Source organism: Hippocampus bargibanti, linkage group LG07, assembly GCF_051943395.1.
Source record: "Hippocampus bargibanti isolate YZ-2025 linkage group LG07, ASM5194339v1, whole genome shotgun sequence".
NCBI lineage: Eukaryota > Metazoa > Chordata > Actinopteri > Syngnathiformes > Syngnathidae > Hippocampus > Hippocampus bargibanti.
Genome location: NC_142740.1, coordinates 12,987,078 through 13,003,342, shown reverse-complemented (window position 1 = coordinate 13,003,342; position 16,265 = coordinate 12,987,078). Strand labels below are relative to the sequence as shown.

General features: G+C 39.2%; 1 protein-coding gene across 5 annotated transcripts in view; it reads left to right on the top strand.

Annotated features, from left to right (window-relative positions):
• The first annotated feature begins 1,251 nt into the window (after nt 1-1,251).
• Nucleotides 1,252-16,265, top strand: part of sgip1a (SH3GL interacting endocytic adaptor 1a) — a 51,727-nt gene continuing 36,713 nt past the window's right edge. For 3 of the 5 annotated variants that reach the window (XM_089000044.1, XM_089000042.1, XM_089000040.1), the window contains exons 1-2: nt 1,252-1,676; nt 16,123-16,186. In XM_089000044.1, coding sequence (XP_088856170.1) covers nt 1,667-1,676; nt 16,123-16,186 — 74 coding nt within the window. In that variant the 5' untranslated portion in view covers nt 1,252-1,666. The remainder of the gene's footprint in view (nt 1,677-16,122; nt 16,187-16,265) is intronic. The other 2 variants (XM_089000045.1, XM_089000043.1) reach the window with 1 other exon arrangement.

Sequence of the window (16,265 nt, the reverse complement as noted above, 5' to 3'; positions counted from 1 at the left end):
TCGCAGGCCCTGTTAAGGGTGGTGAAATGGCCTGGGTCCATTAATGGCCCTATCAGGCCACCATGTTCTCATTAAATGGTGGCATGATCGGACAAGTACAAAATTGAATTAAACAAAATGAATATACAAGTCTTCTTGTGCCGGTCCCAAGCCCGGATAAATACAGAGGGTTGTGTCAGGAAGGGCATCCGACGTAAAAGCTTGGCCAAAATAAACATGCGGATCAAACCTCCAAAGATGGAGGGCACTGATTTGCTGTGGCGACCCTTTGAAGGGGAAAGCCGAAAGAAAAATAAGAAGTATGTGTATTAATTGGAATCTAGCATATGTCATGAATATGCACAATTAGAAGACCAACGGGTTCTGACACCACAACTTGGCTCGCGACCGCCACCAAAAGGCTTCGTGTCAGCAGTGTGCACAAGAACAAAAACAAAACGAATGATTCAGGGAAAAAATAGACCACTGGAGTAATTTCCTTTCCAGTCAATTTTCTTAATTTGCCGATTGCCCGTCATATCATTTTATTTTTTTTCAATCGAAACTGTCGCCTCCCATTTCATCCTTGCATTGATTCTCATCTTTTTTTTTTTTTTTTTTTTTTTTTGCAGTCGCCCTGCTAGTCTTCCGTCAAAGCTCGGGGTGTAGTGACGTCACAGTTACGAATCAATTTCTATCAGTGCAGAATGATAACAAAGACAACAAACGATGCAAGACAATTACGTGGCCGTGAAATGACGAATATAGGAAGACAATGTAACAACGACATTCCGACCCGGGCGGGAAGCGGATGCGTTGGATCAGCTGTCGACATGCATCTGAAAATGGAGCAATTTTGCCCTGTTGTTTCGTGCGTTCTTGTGTGTGCGCACGCGCTTGAAATGTGGGTGGTTATTGACTTCCCACAAGCATTTATTCTCTGCTTGTGAGTAAATACGTGACATTTTCCACTGGGCAGGCACATCAAACCGCAGTGACAAAATAAGGTAGGCTGAGGTGCAGCAGCAGTTTTATACATGTGTTTACTTTGGACTGCATTTCTGCATTTACTTACCCAACGTGTGTGTGTATGTTCACTTTCTTCCATTGCGTACAGTCCAGGCGCTGTATTTCGTATTTTATTTGTCACTCGCTAGTTATCTAGAAGGATAGCTTTCTTGTCAGTCGTGCCGAAGGCCACGTGACTGCTCACAGGGCCCCGTTGATTGGCTCAATGCACCATGTCATCAACACGGTTCTGCCCCTACCACCTTCCTTCCGAATAGGCATGCACCCACAAACCCTCTCTTGCCTCTCACTCGCCTTCTCTTTCTCTGCCTTTTCCCCTCCTCTAAGCATCATCTGCAGAACGTTTTAGCGCCACAGTAGCACCATCCATGGATTAACGCCCCTTGCTCTTATTTGCAGCTCGTTGGACCCAACCAGGCCGCCACCTCCTCTCTCTATCTCGCTCTTTATATGTCTCCCTTCCTGGCGCGTTTTACAGCCGACTTCTGGGGTGTTATCGGCTCACTGTTAGCCAGGGCGTTAGCCAGGCACACGGCCTTTCTGCTGTCCATCAATTCCGACGAAGCTTTCCAGTGACGAGGGTCTCTTATTCTCTTCTCCCACATCTCCCGCTTTTGATTCAGACTCCTTGGAGGTAGAGGAATGCAAATCTGCAACCATGATGGAAGGTAAATCTAAATATTTTTCTGGCTATATGATGCGCTCATATCCCCGATGAGATTGCGGGGTAAATCCCCTTTTATGTCCTTGCACCATGCGCAGTTTCTGTTGGCAAGTGAATGTGGAGTAGATTCAAATGTCATGTCTTGCTATTTTGATCGTAAACATTACAATGGCTTGATTGCCGACCTCGAGTGAAAAAAGGGGATCGGCCCTTGATGAAATAGATAAACAAGGTGATCATAATTGGACCAAGTGTACCTTTTTTTGTGGCGTCTAACTCTTTGTACACAACCCCTCACCCCCTTGCCTTTTCTACCTCCCTTCGTAAAGGATTATTTGGAGGTATTGTGCAGGAGGTTTATGTGCCCGGCTGGCGCTCTGGAGTTTAGACTCTTGTCTGCATATAGTCTTAATGTCATTGCTCCGGTCCACGTTTGGATTGAGCCACGGTCATTTGAAGCAACATCAAGACAAAAAAGAACGAGAGCTTTACGACGACTGGATGGCATATTGATGACCGCAGTTGATAAACAATTACCTTCACTCGTTATCCCTTCTAGTTTCAGCAGGTCTTTGTAGGATTTTTCCCTAATAGTTACCAATTGTTACATGTACTGGCTGTTGGCTGTCAACCAGTCCCAGGTCGATGGCCACTCGCGCAAAGTCCTATGGGATAGGCTCCAATACACCCGTGACCCTGCACAATAAGCCACATTGAAAACCGATGGATGTTTAATGTGTTAGTTTTGTTTTCATTTCGGGCGATGCATTCTATTTCATTGAAACATGGCCGTTGTGTTTCTGAAGCTGTCTTCACATCATTGGTGATTGCACTGCACACTATTTTATGAACGCATTCATTTTTTTGTTAATTTAGTTTTCCAAAATTATTATTTCTCAACAGACTCAGTGCTGAGTCTGTTAGGATGTAGCGGTTTGTAAATTTCTCTGCAACCCTAGAAATGTGTTTTACTGAAGTGTAAGGAAAATGTTGACAAAAATTGATTAATCCAGTGAATGTTTAGTAATCACACTACAAATCCTGAGTCAACCCATGTAGTTACATCAATACCGGACATTCAGTTTTTAATGTAATGTTATTGTACATATCCTACTCCTTGTTCTAAACAAAATTTTAACATAATGAAGACCCACTTCACAAACTGAAAAATGACACACCTTGTTGACATTCCACAAGACCGCACACTTGTCTGGGAGTCAGATTTACACTTAGGCATGACATAGTCCATATGTAAATTACAGAGCCAGACACAGCAGACAAGCAGATGTGTTACGATTTGAATGTGATGGCTCAGTAACCCTTAAATAATAATTGAATGCCTGCTGTCCATTAATTTTCTACCGCCGATTACGCCTTGCCTGGACTGGTCTTTAGAAGATGGTTGTGATTCAACCCAGAGAAAACCCACAAGAGTGTATGGGTGACGTGGAAACCCGATTTAGGAAGGCCTCGAATTTGGACCCACGTATACTAATCACACACTTTATGCCGGTGCTCGTTGAATACACACCAATATAATTATTTTTTATTTTTTACAATAGAGAGGCAAATGTTTAATTTTTTTCAATATATGAACAAAACTGACAATTTTAAAAGTCCGATAAATTATTGGGTCATGTAAAGTTCTAGGTGTCCTACTCCTGACTGTCTTTGACCAGCTTTTTCACAAGCCAACCCAAGTATTGGACAGTTGTATTGGAGAAAAATAACACACTACTTCTATTTACAACATGGCTAGCACAGGCTTAGCATGGCCCGTGTGATTGCAGGATTATTCAAGTGTTAAAAATGGAAGTTAATCTCTGTTAGCTTTGCTTTTTAAAGCTTCATGCCACAGCTTGAATAGAGAATACACGAGGTTGAAGGTATCTAATGATTAATTTATGCTGAGTTCAAGGAATGGAAGCAGGTGTTCAATCTATTGTCATTGCATAACAAGGCAAACTCATTCTATTTCAATTAATCAACTAAATATTAGGTAAATACAATAATTGTTGCAAGCAACTGCCCAACTGAACTTGACACATGAATATACTCTCAATAGTGCAGAAAGGACTTCAAGGACATCCTGTTTATTGTGAATGCGCTTCATGTAATAATGTAAGTTTTTGTTTGCCTATTTTTAATTCAAGCTAACTGAAAGTGTTCTGTTTTTATATCCGTGAGTTTAAATGTTATAGTTACATTCTAATATCCGCACACTCTCCAGAAAAGACGATCAAATCCACAATGTTCTTGGCCGGCCGTGTTCAAATGACCCACCATTATTCACAGGATCTCTGCAACTACCATCTGGTTTCCTTGGCAACGGCCATGTGGCTGACTCATGAACGTTGTTGTAATGGGTTTGAGAAGAAAATGAGATCAACATAATGCTCAATATCCATACAGCCTATGATTTTTTTTTCAATGTCCAATTTTGTCTGAATAGATCCTGAATTTGATGGCGTCAGAAAATTAGTAATTGGATGCATTGACAAGTTATGGGCACTGAAGGAAAAACAAATCCTTCAGTAACGAGCCTATCAGCTTTCATGAGGCTGAAACTAACATTGTTTCGACTGGATAGAAAACCTTTACCATCGTCTGATCTGGTGGCTCAGGTCAAACAAGTTTTGTACCTTGTGTTGAGTCATCCCATCCATTGAAGCAAAAATAGCTGCTTTCACTGGTCTTTTAACTGCTCATCTGAACGCATATTTTGTGTGAATGCATATAAACATTAGCACATGTCTAACATTTCCTGATATCAATAAGTATTGTGAAAGATTCAATGATGTTATCCATGGTCTTTCTGTGGTCTGTGGTCATTGATCATACAGTATCACCAAACGTATGTTGGTCTGTGTTCCCATTACCAAGAATGAGCCATTTAGGAAAGCTTATTGTTGAAATTGCAGCAGTACAATAAAATAAGTCCACTGAGGTTGAGTGGTGGACAATAGGTTGACAGAGGTCTGAAACGTTTTGATAACAAAATGGACACACTCAAGAATGTAGACATAAAAAAATATAACAGCATTTTAGTTCTTGTTTGCACTTTGTTAGTGTTTGTTTTTGAATGTATGCAATGGCAGTACATCATTCCTGAATCACATTTTGTTTTTAAAGCAGGCACACCCAGTGTCACCGATACACTTGCATACTCACTTGCAAGATTCAGGCCCAGATAAACAGAAACGCCAGTGTAATTTTTTTTGGGTAGCTGAGGTTTATTCTCAAGTTTTGTCAAACGACTTCCTAGAGTGAAACATCCAAACTATGGAAGAATTTATGGCATTCAGAGTTCAGTAATTAACAATGATTTTGGCTATCGGTCCAGAGTGGTTGCAGCTAGAAGACTTTGAGACAATCCAAGCACTTTGTGGTGTTAAACATACTAGCTCTGTCACTCTTTGGTTATCTAGGCAATTTGCATGTCTTGTAGCTTATTTGAGACGATATCTCTATTCATTATGGCCTTACATTCTCACTAGTCACAAATAACTTATTTCATTTCACATATTTAAACGATGGGAGTAGCCAGCTGAGTTGAGTGTTTAATAAAGTAAACAAATAAATAAATTAATTAATTAAGGACCACAAGAATATCTGTAGTTGGGCCCCTTTTTGCTTAATATATAAAAAAAATTGGTGCATCGTCGCTCTTAAGTCCCTGGTCTGATTGACCTGAAATTAGTTACAGTAAAGTCTCGTTATATCGATATCGGATATATCGATAGTCCCGGTTATATCGATACTATTTCTATGCACGCACGGGGAAAATTACATGCAAACAGGGTCGGATATATCGATAGTCCCGGTTATATCGATATTTTTTCGGACTCCCTTGAATATCGATATAACGAGACTTTACTGTATTTAGTGTTGTGCCATTAAAATACACAAATAAGAGTTTCATTAAAATTGAAATGTACATGCTTTAACTCACTGGGTGATTTGGCATGCAATGTCCCTTTCATTATATCTTTGTGTTAAGTGTTTGTTCAATCATGAATCCAACAATATTTCCTGTATACAATAGCTGTCCATGTTAAGTGCTTTGTTACAGCTTCAGCTGTTGTCAAAGCGCTATATAAACCAATATCTATTATATTAAACCAATATGTATTGTATAATACTGGTATCACTCATGTTCTTTCATGATTATGGTTTTTTTATACGTTTCACCCCAAAGCCTCTTTTGTACATGTATATTCTTCCCCAATACCAACACGAATTTATTATGCTCTTCTATTGTGTCAAATGTCTTTCTTCGATCCTTTTTCCAGTGTAATCTTTTTAAGCGTTGAGTGTGACCAGGCACACTGTATTCGTAGAGTATTACTTTAGAGGAGGGCCCAACGCAAACATATGTCAGTTTCAATCAGCAGAAGGTACACCAGCACAGTGTAGTAAAGAACACAGCCACTGTGAAAGATTATACTTGAGTTGAAACGAGTTTGGTGGACAGATGCATGCGAGGAGGACTGAGTTCTAGTCCTCTATGCATGGCTAAACCCATTATTTTGAAGAATGTGTTAATGGCGTGGTTTCAGTTGCCCTGGGAAATGCGAAAAATACAAATTGCACAATAACAAACAGAAATACCTCCGTTTGCGCAAAAAAAGTGGTGCTATTTGAGATGTGTTGAAATGTCCTGCAAAAGTGTTATGGAAACACACTTTTTGCATTTGCATGAGTCATGTGACCCCACCTGGTCACATTCAAAGGGTGATACCCAGCCCACGACCCCTACAGCAGCAACACACTGTCCAGTAACCACGGCGACCTGCACTGGTTTGACGGAGGATATTTTCATGGAACTCTTATGCCTGCACATGGGCCGGTCCCCGCCCAAGCAGGGTAATGGCTATTAACTCATTCACCGCCATGAACCAATTTATTCGGGAATTGAAAATATGACATAGAGCGCCATTCCTGAATTTGTTCGGGTTTTGTATTTTCATTCTCGGTTGCCGATAAAGCGCTGGCCATGGCCTCTGGCAATGTTTTTTTTTTCCACAAGGGGAAGCATTTCCTTTTCCACCATGTTAGCGCTTTGTTACAGCACCAGCTGTTGGTAACGCGCTATACAAACCAATATGTAGTCTATGTACTGCATTGCGTTGTATTTTGGACAGCCCCCCTCATTTCAAGCTCATATAACTTCAGACCCATATAAGAAGAGAGTCTAAGGTTTGTAACGCTGCATTGAATGTTTATGGAGCCCTAAAACACATTTTTTCACGTCTGGCAGTGAATTAGTCAATAATTTCACTGCTTTTTACTGATGTTTTCAATTTTATCCATGGCATTGTTTCCTTTTGTGACCAAGTGAAAAAGGGTCTGCTAAAATGAATCAAAATCTCCAGATAGCGTTCTGCTGCAATTTTACTTTAAAAAGGTATATAAATGAATTATTTGGGATCACAATCAGTTTTAAGTGAGTTTAAGGATTTAACAATTAGATTTTTGTGGGATAGAACCTTTAATTTTTTTTCATGCTGGTCTGCGTGGGAGATTGTCTTGTTATCTCAGTTCTCAAATGGCTGACTCACGACTCATCTGAATTCATTTGTACACAGCAGCTTTTCCAATATGTAGTGGGCACACACAATTTCAGCACTGAGGAAATGTACAAATGGAAACATGGGAATAAAATTAATTAAAAACTGTACCATAGGGTAACCAAATCTCACGACACATTCCCACAAGCCCCATTGTCACTCTAAAACATATATGAGCGACAGACACAATATTTTGTGTGGATTGAAAGAAAAACATGTACATACGATTCTACTGTTTATTTAAGCCATTATGTCAGGATGTTAGCAAATCGGAGATGATGAATAAATTATTACAATTAGGAAACATGGACTGAGTTCTTCTTTCTCTTTCGGCTTTTCCCTTCAACGGGTCGCCACAGCAAATCAGTGTCCTCCATCTTTAGAGGTTAAAAATAATTGTTTGCTTGTGGTTTTAGCCTAACGATTTTGATTTTGTCAGGTGCACTTTAAAGGACAACCGACACCTTTTTTTTGTTTCCTAACTGACATCAGAGAAACATTGTATGGCATCTAAAAAACCCAAAACTGATATTTTTAGTCAAATGTAAAACACCAATAAAATTTACTTAAAATGTCCCAAAACTACTTCAAAATGACCTCAGAAATGGCGAGCTTTCTTGTTTCCCATCCAGTTATGAATATGATTCAAATAGTTCTGAAGAGGAAAGCATACATGTTTGCAATCGATTAAAGAAGTCCTTCCATATCATTTTGAGGCGTCTGGACTCCAATGTAGCACCCATAAAATGCACAAGATGGTGCCCAAGCTCCGTTGGAAATGGGATGATTTGTCTGCTGGGAATTTGTCAACTAGTATCAAATAGTAGTCTTGGTGCAACACACAGTGATTCACCATCGCATTATTTATGTTTTCCTTCTGATTCCGCCATCAACACGAAGTTTTCAGACCAAACTAAGTACCCAAAATGCATTGTGTGTCACTTTCTCTGTCAGGGGCGTTCCTGACTTGACATCACATCAGGAATCGTCACCAACTCGAAAACAAGACTTCCTGAATATTCAGTGCGAATAAGCGGTGGAATCTTTGTAAAATACTCTCAGTAGAAGTCATTTGAAGCGATTTTATGGAAATTATGGACACAACTTGTCCAGAGGCGTCGGTTGTCCTTTAAATATAACCACTTATCTGCATATGGTGCTGTCAGCATGCTAAGTCTCAAAAAAGGGAGAAATGGCCAATGTAAACTGTCTAAATGTAATTACTTAATGTTGTTTTGCACTGATGATGTATGCATCTAAGGATGCAACTTTGCTGCTGTGAAATGTAAATTTCTCCACTGCTAGACTAATAAAGGCAAATCCAAATCCAAATCATTACTCATTTCAGTATTTATGCCCTAAAATGCATATATTGAGGAGGTATTATGATTCAATTTTTGTGTGCTTCTTGTTTTCGATGGAGGATTGAGTTAGTTGTTTGTGCTTCCAGTAAATATTTATGGCTGAATTCAATAGTGATTCACACATTGTCCCGCTGCTATGATCCAACATGTTTGTTTTTTTATTTTTCTGATTGGGGCAAAGCGTTGGAGTAGGAGGGGGGGCCAGGCAGCGAGAAACAGTTACATGTGTAACCCACCACATGAAAATGAGTCAGTGTGACCATGATTCAGAAATGAGGTTTTGGCAGTGGCAGGTTGGTCCACAAGCGTTGAGATAAGGGGTCCGAATCTGTTCCCGGCCATCTTCTGTATGAAGTTTGCATGTTCTCTCCATGATGTTCTCTCCATGTCTGAGTGTCTTTTGGCCCAGTACTCTGATTTCCTCCCACATTCTAAATATATGCTTGCTAGGTTTAGTGAATGTTTTCAATTGTCCCAAGGTGTGATTGTAGCACCTTGGTTATCTGTGTGCCATGCGATTGGCTAGCAACCAGTTCAGGGTGTTAACCACCTATTGCCCTGAGACAACTGCTATTGTCTCCAGCACGCCTGTGACGATAAGTGGATCAGATAATAGAATGATTGGTTTTGGCATTTTATCAAAAAGAGAGAGGTCCCAGCTTTTATGCTATGCTATTCATTACATACATACATGCATGTGTACATACATACATCCCGTCTTACAGTATATAGCGCTTTTGCAACAGCTGCGCCATAACAATACAGTTTACCAAGTAAAATAATAAACACAACACATCCAACCCGAACCTTTTCCTTCATATAAAGAGGACAGAATCAAAATGTCCTTTTGGCAGTTGATCAGAGACATCATGCCCAAAACGTGCATACATCGGCCACATGCCGAGTTTCCAAGTCAACCAGAAGCTATTGCAGCCATTGACTAAAAATAGAGATTTTTTTCACTTGCTTCACTCCTATCCCATGTAAGTCCATTTCAATTCCAAGCGGTGACTGTTTTTTTTATTCCATTGGTTTTACACATTCTGTCATTACCATACAAATTGCGAGAGAGATCTGACACTCCTACGTGCCTAACTATGGTAAAATAGGAAGTCAAAGTCACAAATCGCATCTATGTGGATGGCAACAACACAAAAGTCAACCGATACAATGCAAGTAGCTTGTGCTGCATGTGATTGGCATTTCACTTGATGTGACATGCCTGCAGGACCTCACCGGAGAGGTGTTTGAGAAAGCATCGTAACCAGCTGCCCTCAACACCTTATCTGACTCCTCTTGATGGCTCAACTCTGAATCCTTCAAGATGACTAAGCTTCTCAACCTATCTCTCGGGCAAATCCCTGACACCCTGTCGACAAAATTAATCGTCTGTCTAATTAATCGGTCAGGCCCTACATTTATTTTCTTGTTCATATCCTGTGATTCAATGCGTGCCATTTCATTAAAGATACACTTGTTGATTGGGAAAAAAATCTCCAATAATCATACCCATAACAGGATTTCCATATCACTGTAATGAAACGTGAGATAGGCTCCAGCACCCCCGCGACCTTAATGAGGAATAAGCGGTATGGAAAATGGATGGATGGATGTAGCAAAGCACCCTCAAAATTTAGAAACCCATTTTTGTCAAGAATTATTTTCGTCTTTCAACTCAATTAAGTTTGGACCTAAAACTGGCTGTAAGTCTTAGTTCTTAATAAATGCGGTGAATATGTTTTCTTCCTTGTTTGAGCCATCTTACCTCTGTATTTGATAGAACTGAGTCACAACTAAAGAAGCAAATGCACATTTTGGTCATCTTTTAACATTTTTGCTGACAGTTTACAGGTGACTTACATGACGTATTTTAAAAAAAGAATTTCACTAATTGATTCACTTTCACTACAATGACTTGAATACAAACCACAATGGCACGTGGATGGCTGCATCACGCATGTCCAAATATCCCTTGGTCATGTCCACAGAAACAGAAATGAGGCTGTTAGATGGTTTCTGGCACTGGCCCACTTTTTTAGATGATGATGTGCAGTGAAATGGCTCTACTTTCGCCCCAAAATGGCATCTTCAAAAAAAAAAAAAAACTGGCATAGACTGTTTCTTTGCACATTTGTCTTCTTCCTGCAAGTTGACAGCTTGCAATCGACCTACCTGGTCAGTATGGCCAGGGCTTATTTTTAGCATAAAAGTCTTTGCCACTATTTTTACATTGCAAGTGTACGGAAGCATGCAATGGTCTTTATTATCCATGCATTGTTGAGGAGAGGTGAAAATTGCACTCCCACACGCACACACACGCACCTGGCGAAAGAAGCCTGTTAGTATCTTTGCTTTGTCAGTTGTAGTCCTCCAAGCATTCACAGCAGTATGTACAAGCGGCAGAAGTATAATTCTGATTTGAAGGTCTTCCCCGCAGTGTTTCGTGGCTTGGCAAATGTCTTGCCGTCTCAAACTGTTGCCATCAATAACAACACAACGCCATCCTGAAATCACATTCAACTGTTTTTTGCATATTCACTGAATTTCAAAAATAATAAACGTGTATGAAAACCCCATTTTTACATTTCATGTTTCGCAACTCTCCTTTATTTACTGCGACTGGTCACGGGCCCATAGCCAGAATCGAGTGAAAGCCCAAGAAGGGATTACCTGTCGGTACCCGCACCCCATCTGCTGCTTACAGTAATGCGACATTTTCCATGGCACACATGAAAGACAGCAAAAAGGGTTGCACACGAGTCTAATGATGTCACCCACTCAAACAAGCTGTCACCATGCTAAAAATACACTTGCAGGTTTTGAGGGAGCAAGACCTAACCACATGTGCAACCACCAGCCAACAAGGGGAGATGGACTTTTTTGGCGCTTACGCAGTAGTGCACAGTACATCTTGGTGAAGGCTGTTCTCAATAAAGCAATGGTGAATGCACCAAATTGCTATAGATGAATCAAGTGTACTTTACAGGTAAGAGCGACTTATGCTCTTACTTGGTGGCATCAGCTTGTCTTCACCCCCCCCCCCCCCCCCCCCAAAATAAAGACAAATTAGAAGCAATACGTCTGTGTAAGCTCTCAGTCGTACAGGAGTGGTCCATCGATGAAAAGGTTTATTTATCTTTTTGTATCTTCAGATTTATCTGAAGATACAAAAAGGAGAGGAGTAGAAGTACCTTACATTGCAGGAGTTTCTGAAAAACTACAAAGAGTCCTTTGGCAACACCAAATTCCTACTTATTTCAAACCGATAAACACTTTAAGGCAAAAATTAGTGCATCCAAAAGATAGGCTGCCAAATGAAAAACAAAGTAATGTAGTTTATTCAATACATTGTAAGAATGAAAAGTGTAAAGAGCAGTATATTGGGGAGACTAAACAAATTCTCAAAAAAAGACTTCACAGGGATAATACTAGTGGGCCTCAATCGGCGGTACATGGGCACCTAAAAGCTAGCAACTACTCATTTGACGACAATGAGGTTAAAATCTTAGCAAAAGAATATAGATCGTTTGAAAGGGGAATAAAAGAAGTGATTTTCATAAAACAATTAAATCCTTCATTAAACCGGTTTGGTGGGGTGAGGTTCAATTTGGATCGTTCATACAATAGCCTGCTTAGGCAACATAGGATTAGTAATACTGATGAGGGGATACCGGTCGAAGTGGGGCAATCAGGCCAGTCGTTAGTCAGAACGATAGGAACTATCAGCGGAGCAGCTGCAGGGAGTAGTCCTCTGCTCCCCCCAACCTGAGAGCAGGGACCTATCATAGCAAAGTCCGGCACCGCCATGTCTGGAGAATAGGGATATATATATAGGGCCTAAACTACCAGTAAGACTTTAGTTTGCTGACGAAGTTTCTTGGATAAGAAGCGAAACACCCGACACCTTCAAGGAAGTACAGATGACGGCTGAAGAAACCTTTTCATCGACAAATTAGAAGATGAACGGCGGCGTGTGTGTCTGTGTCACAGTGCAGAAGTACCGAGTTCGATTCCAGCTCCGGCCTTCCTGTGGGAAGTTTGAACGTTCTCCTCTTGTCTGCGTGGGTTTTCTCCAGCCCCTCCGCTTTTCTCCCACATTCCAAAGGCACGCATGGCAGGCTGTTTGACCTTTGTGAGGAAAAAGTGGTTCTGAAAAATTGAACTTTTACCCTGCATCTCATCAATTCAGTATAAATTGATCTCAGTCTTTGCACTTGTGTGAAAAACTCATTTTCCAACATCCATCCATCTATTTTCTGAACTGCTTATCCCGATAAGAGTCCCAGACATGCTTGAGCCTATGCCAGGTGGCTTCAGGCACTTGGCGCGGTGCACCCCAAACTGATTGCCAGCCATTCTACTGTATCTGCCAACATATTTAATGTATGAAAACACACGCACACACACAAACATAAGGTTCTATAAAAAGGCGTCAAATTATCATGTTAGTTGAGATTAATGAATTACAGCCAGTTTGGTGCGTTATTTTTTTAATCGCGCTCATCAAATTTTTATGTCGTTTTTTTTTTCTCTGCCTTTGTTGTTTCTGTCGGAGGACAGCATTTTTCTCATAGCCCTTTTGATTTGTTGGCTTTCTGTGTTGGAGTTGTGGAAGGTGGCGAAACAACTGTCAATCACAGCCTGAATTGATTGGTTACCATTATGTTGCACTTGGCGTTTGGTAAGCAGAAGGGAGCATGTGAGAGTTCTCAGCCCAAAAAAATGGAAAATGTACATTCCAAAAACACCCTGTTGACACAATTGATAAGGGTGGAGTGTTGTGCCTAATTTGGAGTTTGCTTCCCACAGAAGCAGCTCAAATTTAGCTTCCTGCACCCAGTCGCGAGTGCAGCCTCAGCTAATGTTAGCACCAAAAGCATGAGCATTTTAGCCATTGAGACAAAGCTCGAGAACACCCCTCATACTTTAACTTGTCTCAAATAAAGCAGAAAGTAAATTGCTAGACTGCATCTGTCCAAGTGTACTGAAAAAAAACCCAATCAAATGCGTCACAATGGCATATTTTTTAATCTTGATCAGCCTCAATGTCATGAATTTAACATTTTCTCAGTAATTATTAGAAGAGGGAAAAAGGATTAATTCGATCACAGCTGTTTGATTGTCTGATAGCACTAGTTCAATAATGTTTTGGAACTGTTTTTCTCAAAGTTTTTGGGTATGATTGATCTTTTTTAATACACTTAAATTCTTACTTTTGTACATATTTATTATCCCATATTCATAGTTTATCACAGTTTAAACTGTTACAAAAATAATAAATATTGGTGTGTGGTACTTGATGAAAAAGAACCATTGCCCAAAAGAATCACTGATGAAACTATTTTTCCATATCTTGAAGGGAAAAGCCGAAAGGAAAAGAAGATTGTCATAATACAATTTAAAGTACAATTTCAAGGGTGTTAATTGAGCTGCAGAATGTCTCACCATTACTATGGAGACAACAATGTAATTACCCAATTGTAACACCCTAACATGTATATTTAAGATTCGAAATGTAGTTTTAATGTCTGCTTTAATTCACATTCTGTTTTTGAAAACCAAATTACGGTTTCTCAATGGGAAACTATTCAATTACAATAGCACCTTTGCCTGCATCCTTCTGAGCAAAGGTTATGATGCCACCATGCAATGTGTACATTACTCTCTGTTTAATGGCATTGATTTACCACTCTATCTGTACGTATTTTGTTTGCATACAGAAGTATTAGAAACAAATATTTGTTTTACGAGAATTTAAGATGCTTTATAATAAGTATAATCAGTCTTTCCTCACCACATTCATTACATCTCTGGTCATATTTTTCTTTGACCTTGACACTCTCTTTCAGGCATCCTTCTATCCCTATACTGTATATTTACTATAATAACTACTTTGTACTTACTACAATAAAAAAAAACAGACCTTGGTCACTTTAACTTTTCATTTCTTTGACTTTGTTGAGTGAACGAACGCAGGTGCGTCTAGCTGCCGCTACTCACCTGCAGAAAAACTTATCCCTTGACTGTAAAGTGCCCTTGAGAGTTTTGAAAGGCGCTCATAAATGAAATGTATTATTATTATGATTATTATGATTATTATGATTATTATTATTATTATTATTATTATTATTATTATTATTATTATTATTATTATTATTATTATTATTATTATTATGATAATAATAATATGCATCTTATCTCAACCCATTTTGGCTCTGAAACTCTTGTTAAAATTGGTGTTTATTTGTATATAGGGACTATGCAATATGTCTTTTTTACAAATTTGTTCCATGGATCAACTGGAGGTGAACTTGTTTGCAAGACAGATCAAGAACAGGACTTTGACATTGTGTTACTTGGTGTATCTGTCTGCAGTCTGCATTGGTGTGGGCTCATATTAGATTCCTACCATGTCGTGCAGATGCGTATGTGTAGATGAGAAAATGCATGAAGTGGGATTGGTTGGTCACCTTTTGTTTTGGCTTTGATAGTTGAACATGAAGAAGAATGAGCTTAATTGCAAAACGACTGGGCTTTCGTCCTGGGTGAGAGTGTGCTTGGAGTATTGATGTCAACACACCTTCACAAAAATGGGGGATACATTCAAAATGTAGATTTAAGTTTCTAAAAAGTTTACAAACATTATTTTATGAAATAACATGGGGATTGTGTTTTTGGATTGTGATTTAATTGTGATTGTCTTTTATTTATTATAGTACCTATGCTTGTCTGTGACTGTATTGTCCTTGAGAGCTTTGAAAGGCGCTTAAAATTAACTAATATTAATACATTATTTTTTAAGCGCCTTTCATTAATTTTAAGCGCCTTTCAAAGCTCTCAAGGACAATTTACAGTCACAGACAAGCATAGGTACTATAATAAATAAAATACAATCACAAATAGAATGCAATAAATAAAATACAATTATGAATAGAAACGAGAGCACTACACAGAAAATGCAATTTTAAATAGGTGAGTTTTGAGATAGGACTTGAAGGTGGGAAGAGAATCGATGTTACGAATGTTGGGAGGAAGTGAGTTCCAAAATGTATCTTTATTATTATTATGTGTGGTGCAAAATCTCGGACCTCAAAGTATAAATGCATACGTACAGTATATCTGGCCCTTCTCTCTGTCCCCACCATACCTCATCTCAATTGTCGTGGGGTCTTCATGTGTGGGTTTTTATATAGAGCGGATTTTATTTATATTTTTCTTAAACAATGTGGTGACTTAGAAATAGAATTTAAACAGTACATTATTAATATGTATTCCACTTTCTGAAGCCATTTAAAACTCATTACATCAATTCTTCTAATACGAATTGATTTTGTAATTACAACAGCCTTGAGTATCACAAGGATGTGGTACCTGTACTTTGACCAAGGACACATTCTATAAGTAGTTCTGAGAAAGTGTTTTCCTTCGGTTGAGTGCAAACTGTCAATAGTACCAATCATTAAGCATCAGTCTTAGCATACATTTACTCCACCCAATCTTTCTTCTTTCTTCCCAGGATTGAAAAAACGTACCAGGAAGGCCTTTGGGATAAAGAAGAAAGAGAAAGACAATGACTCAACGTAAGTTGTCTTCTTGTTTCAGGTTGTACGTTATAAACTCAAACTAACAAATGTTAATTGAATTATGGATGTATGTATT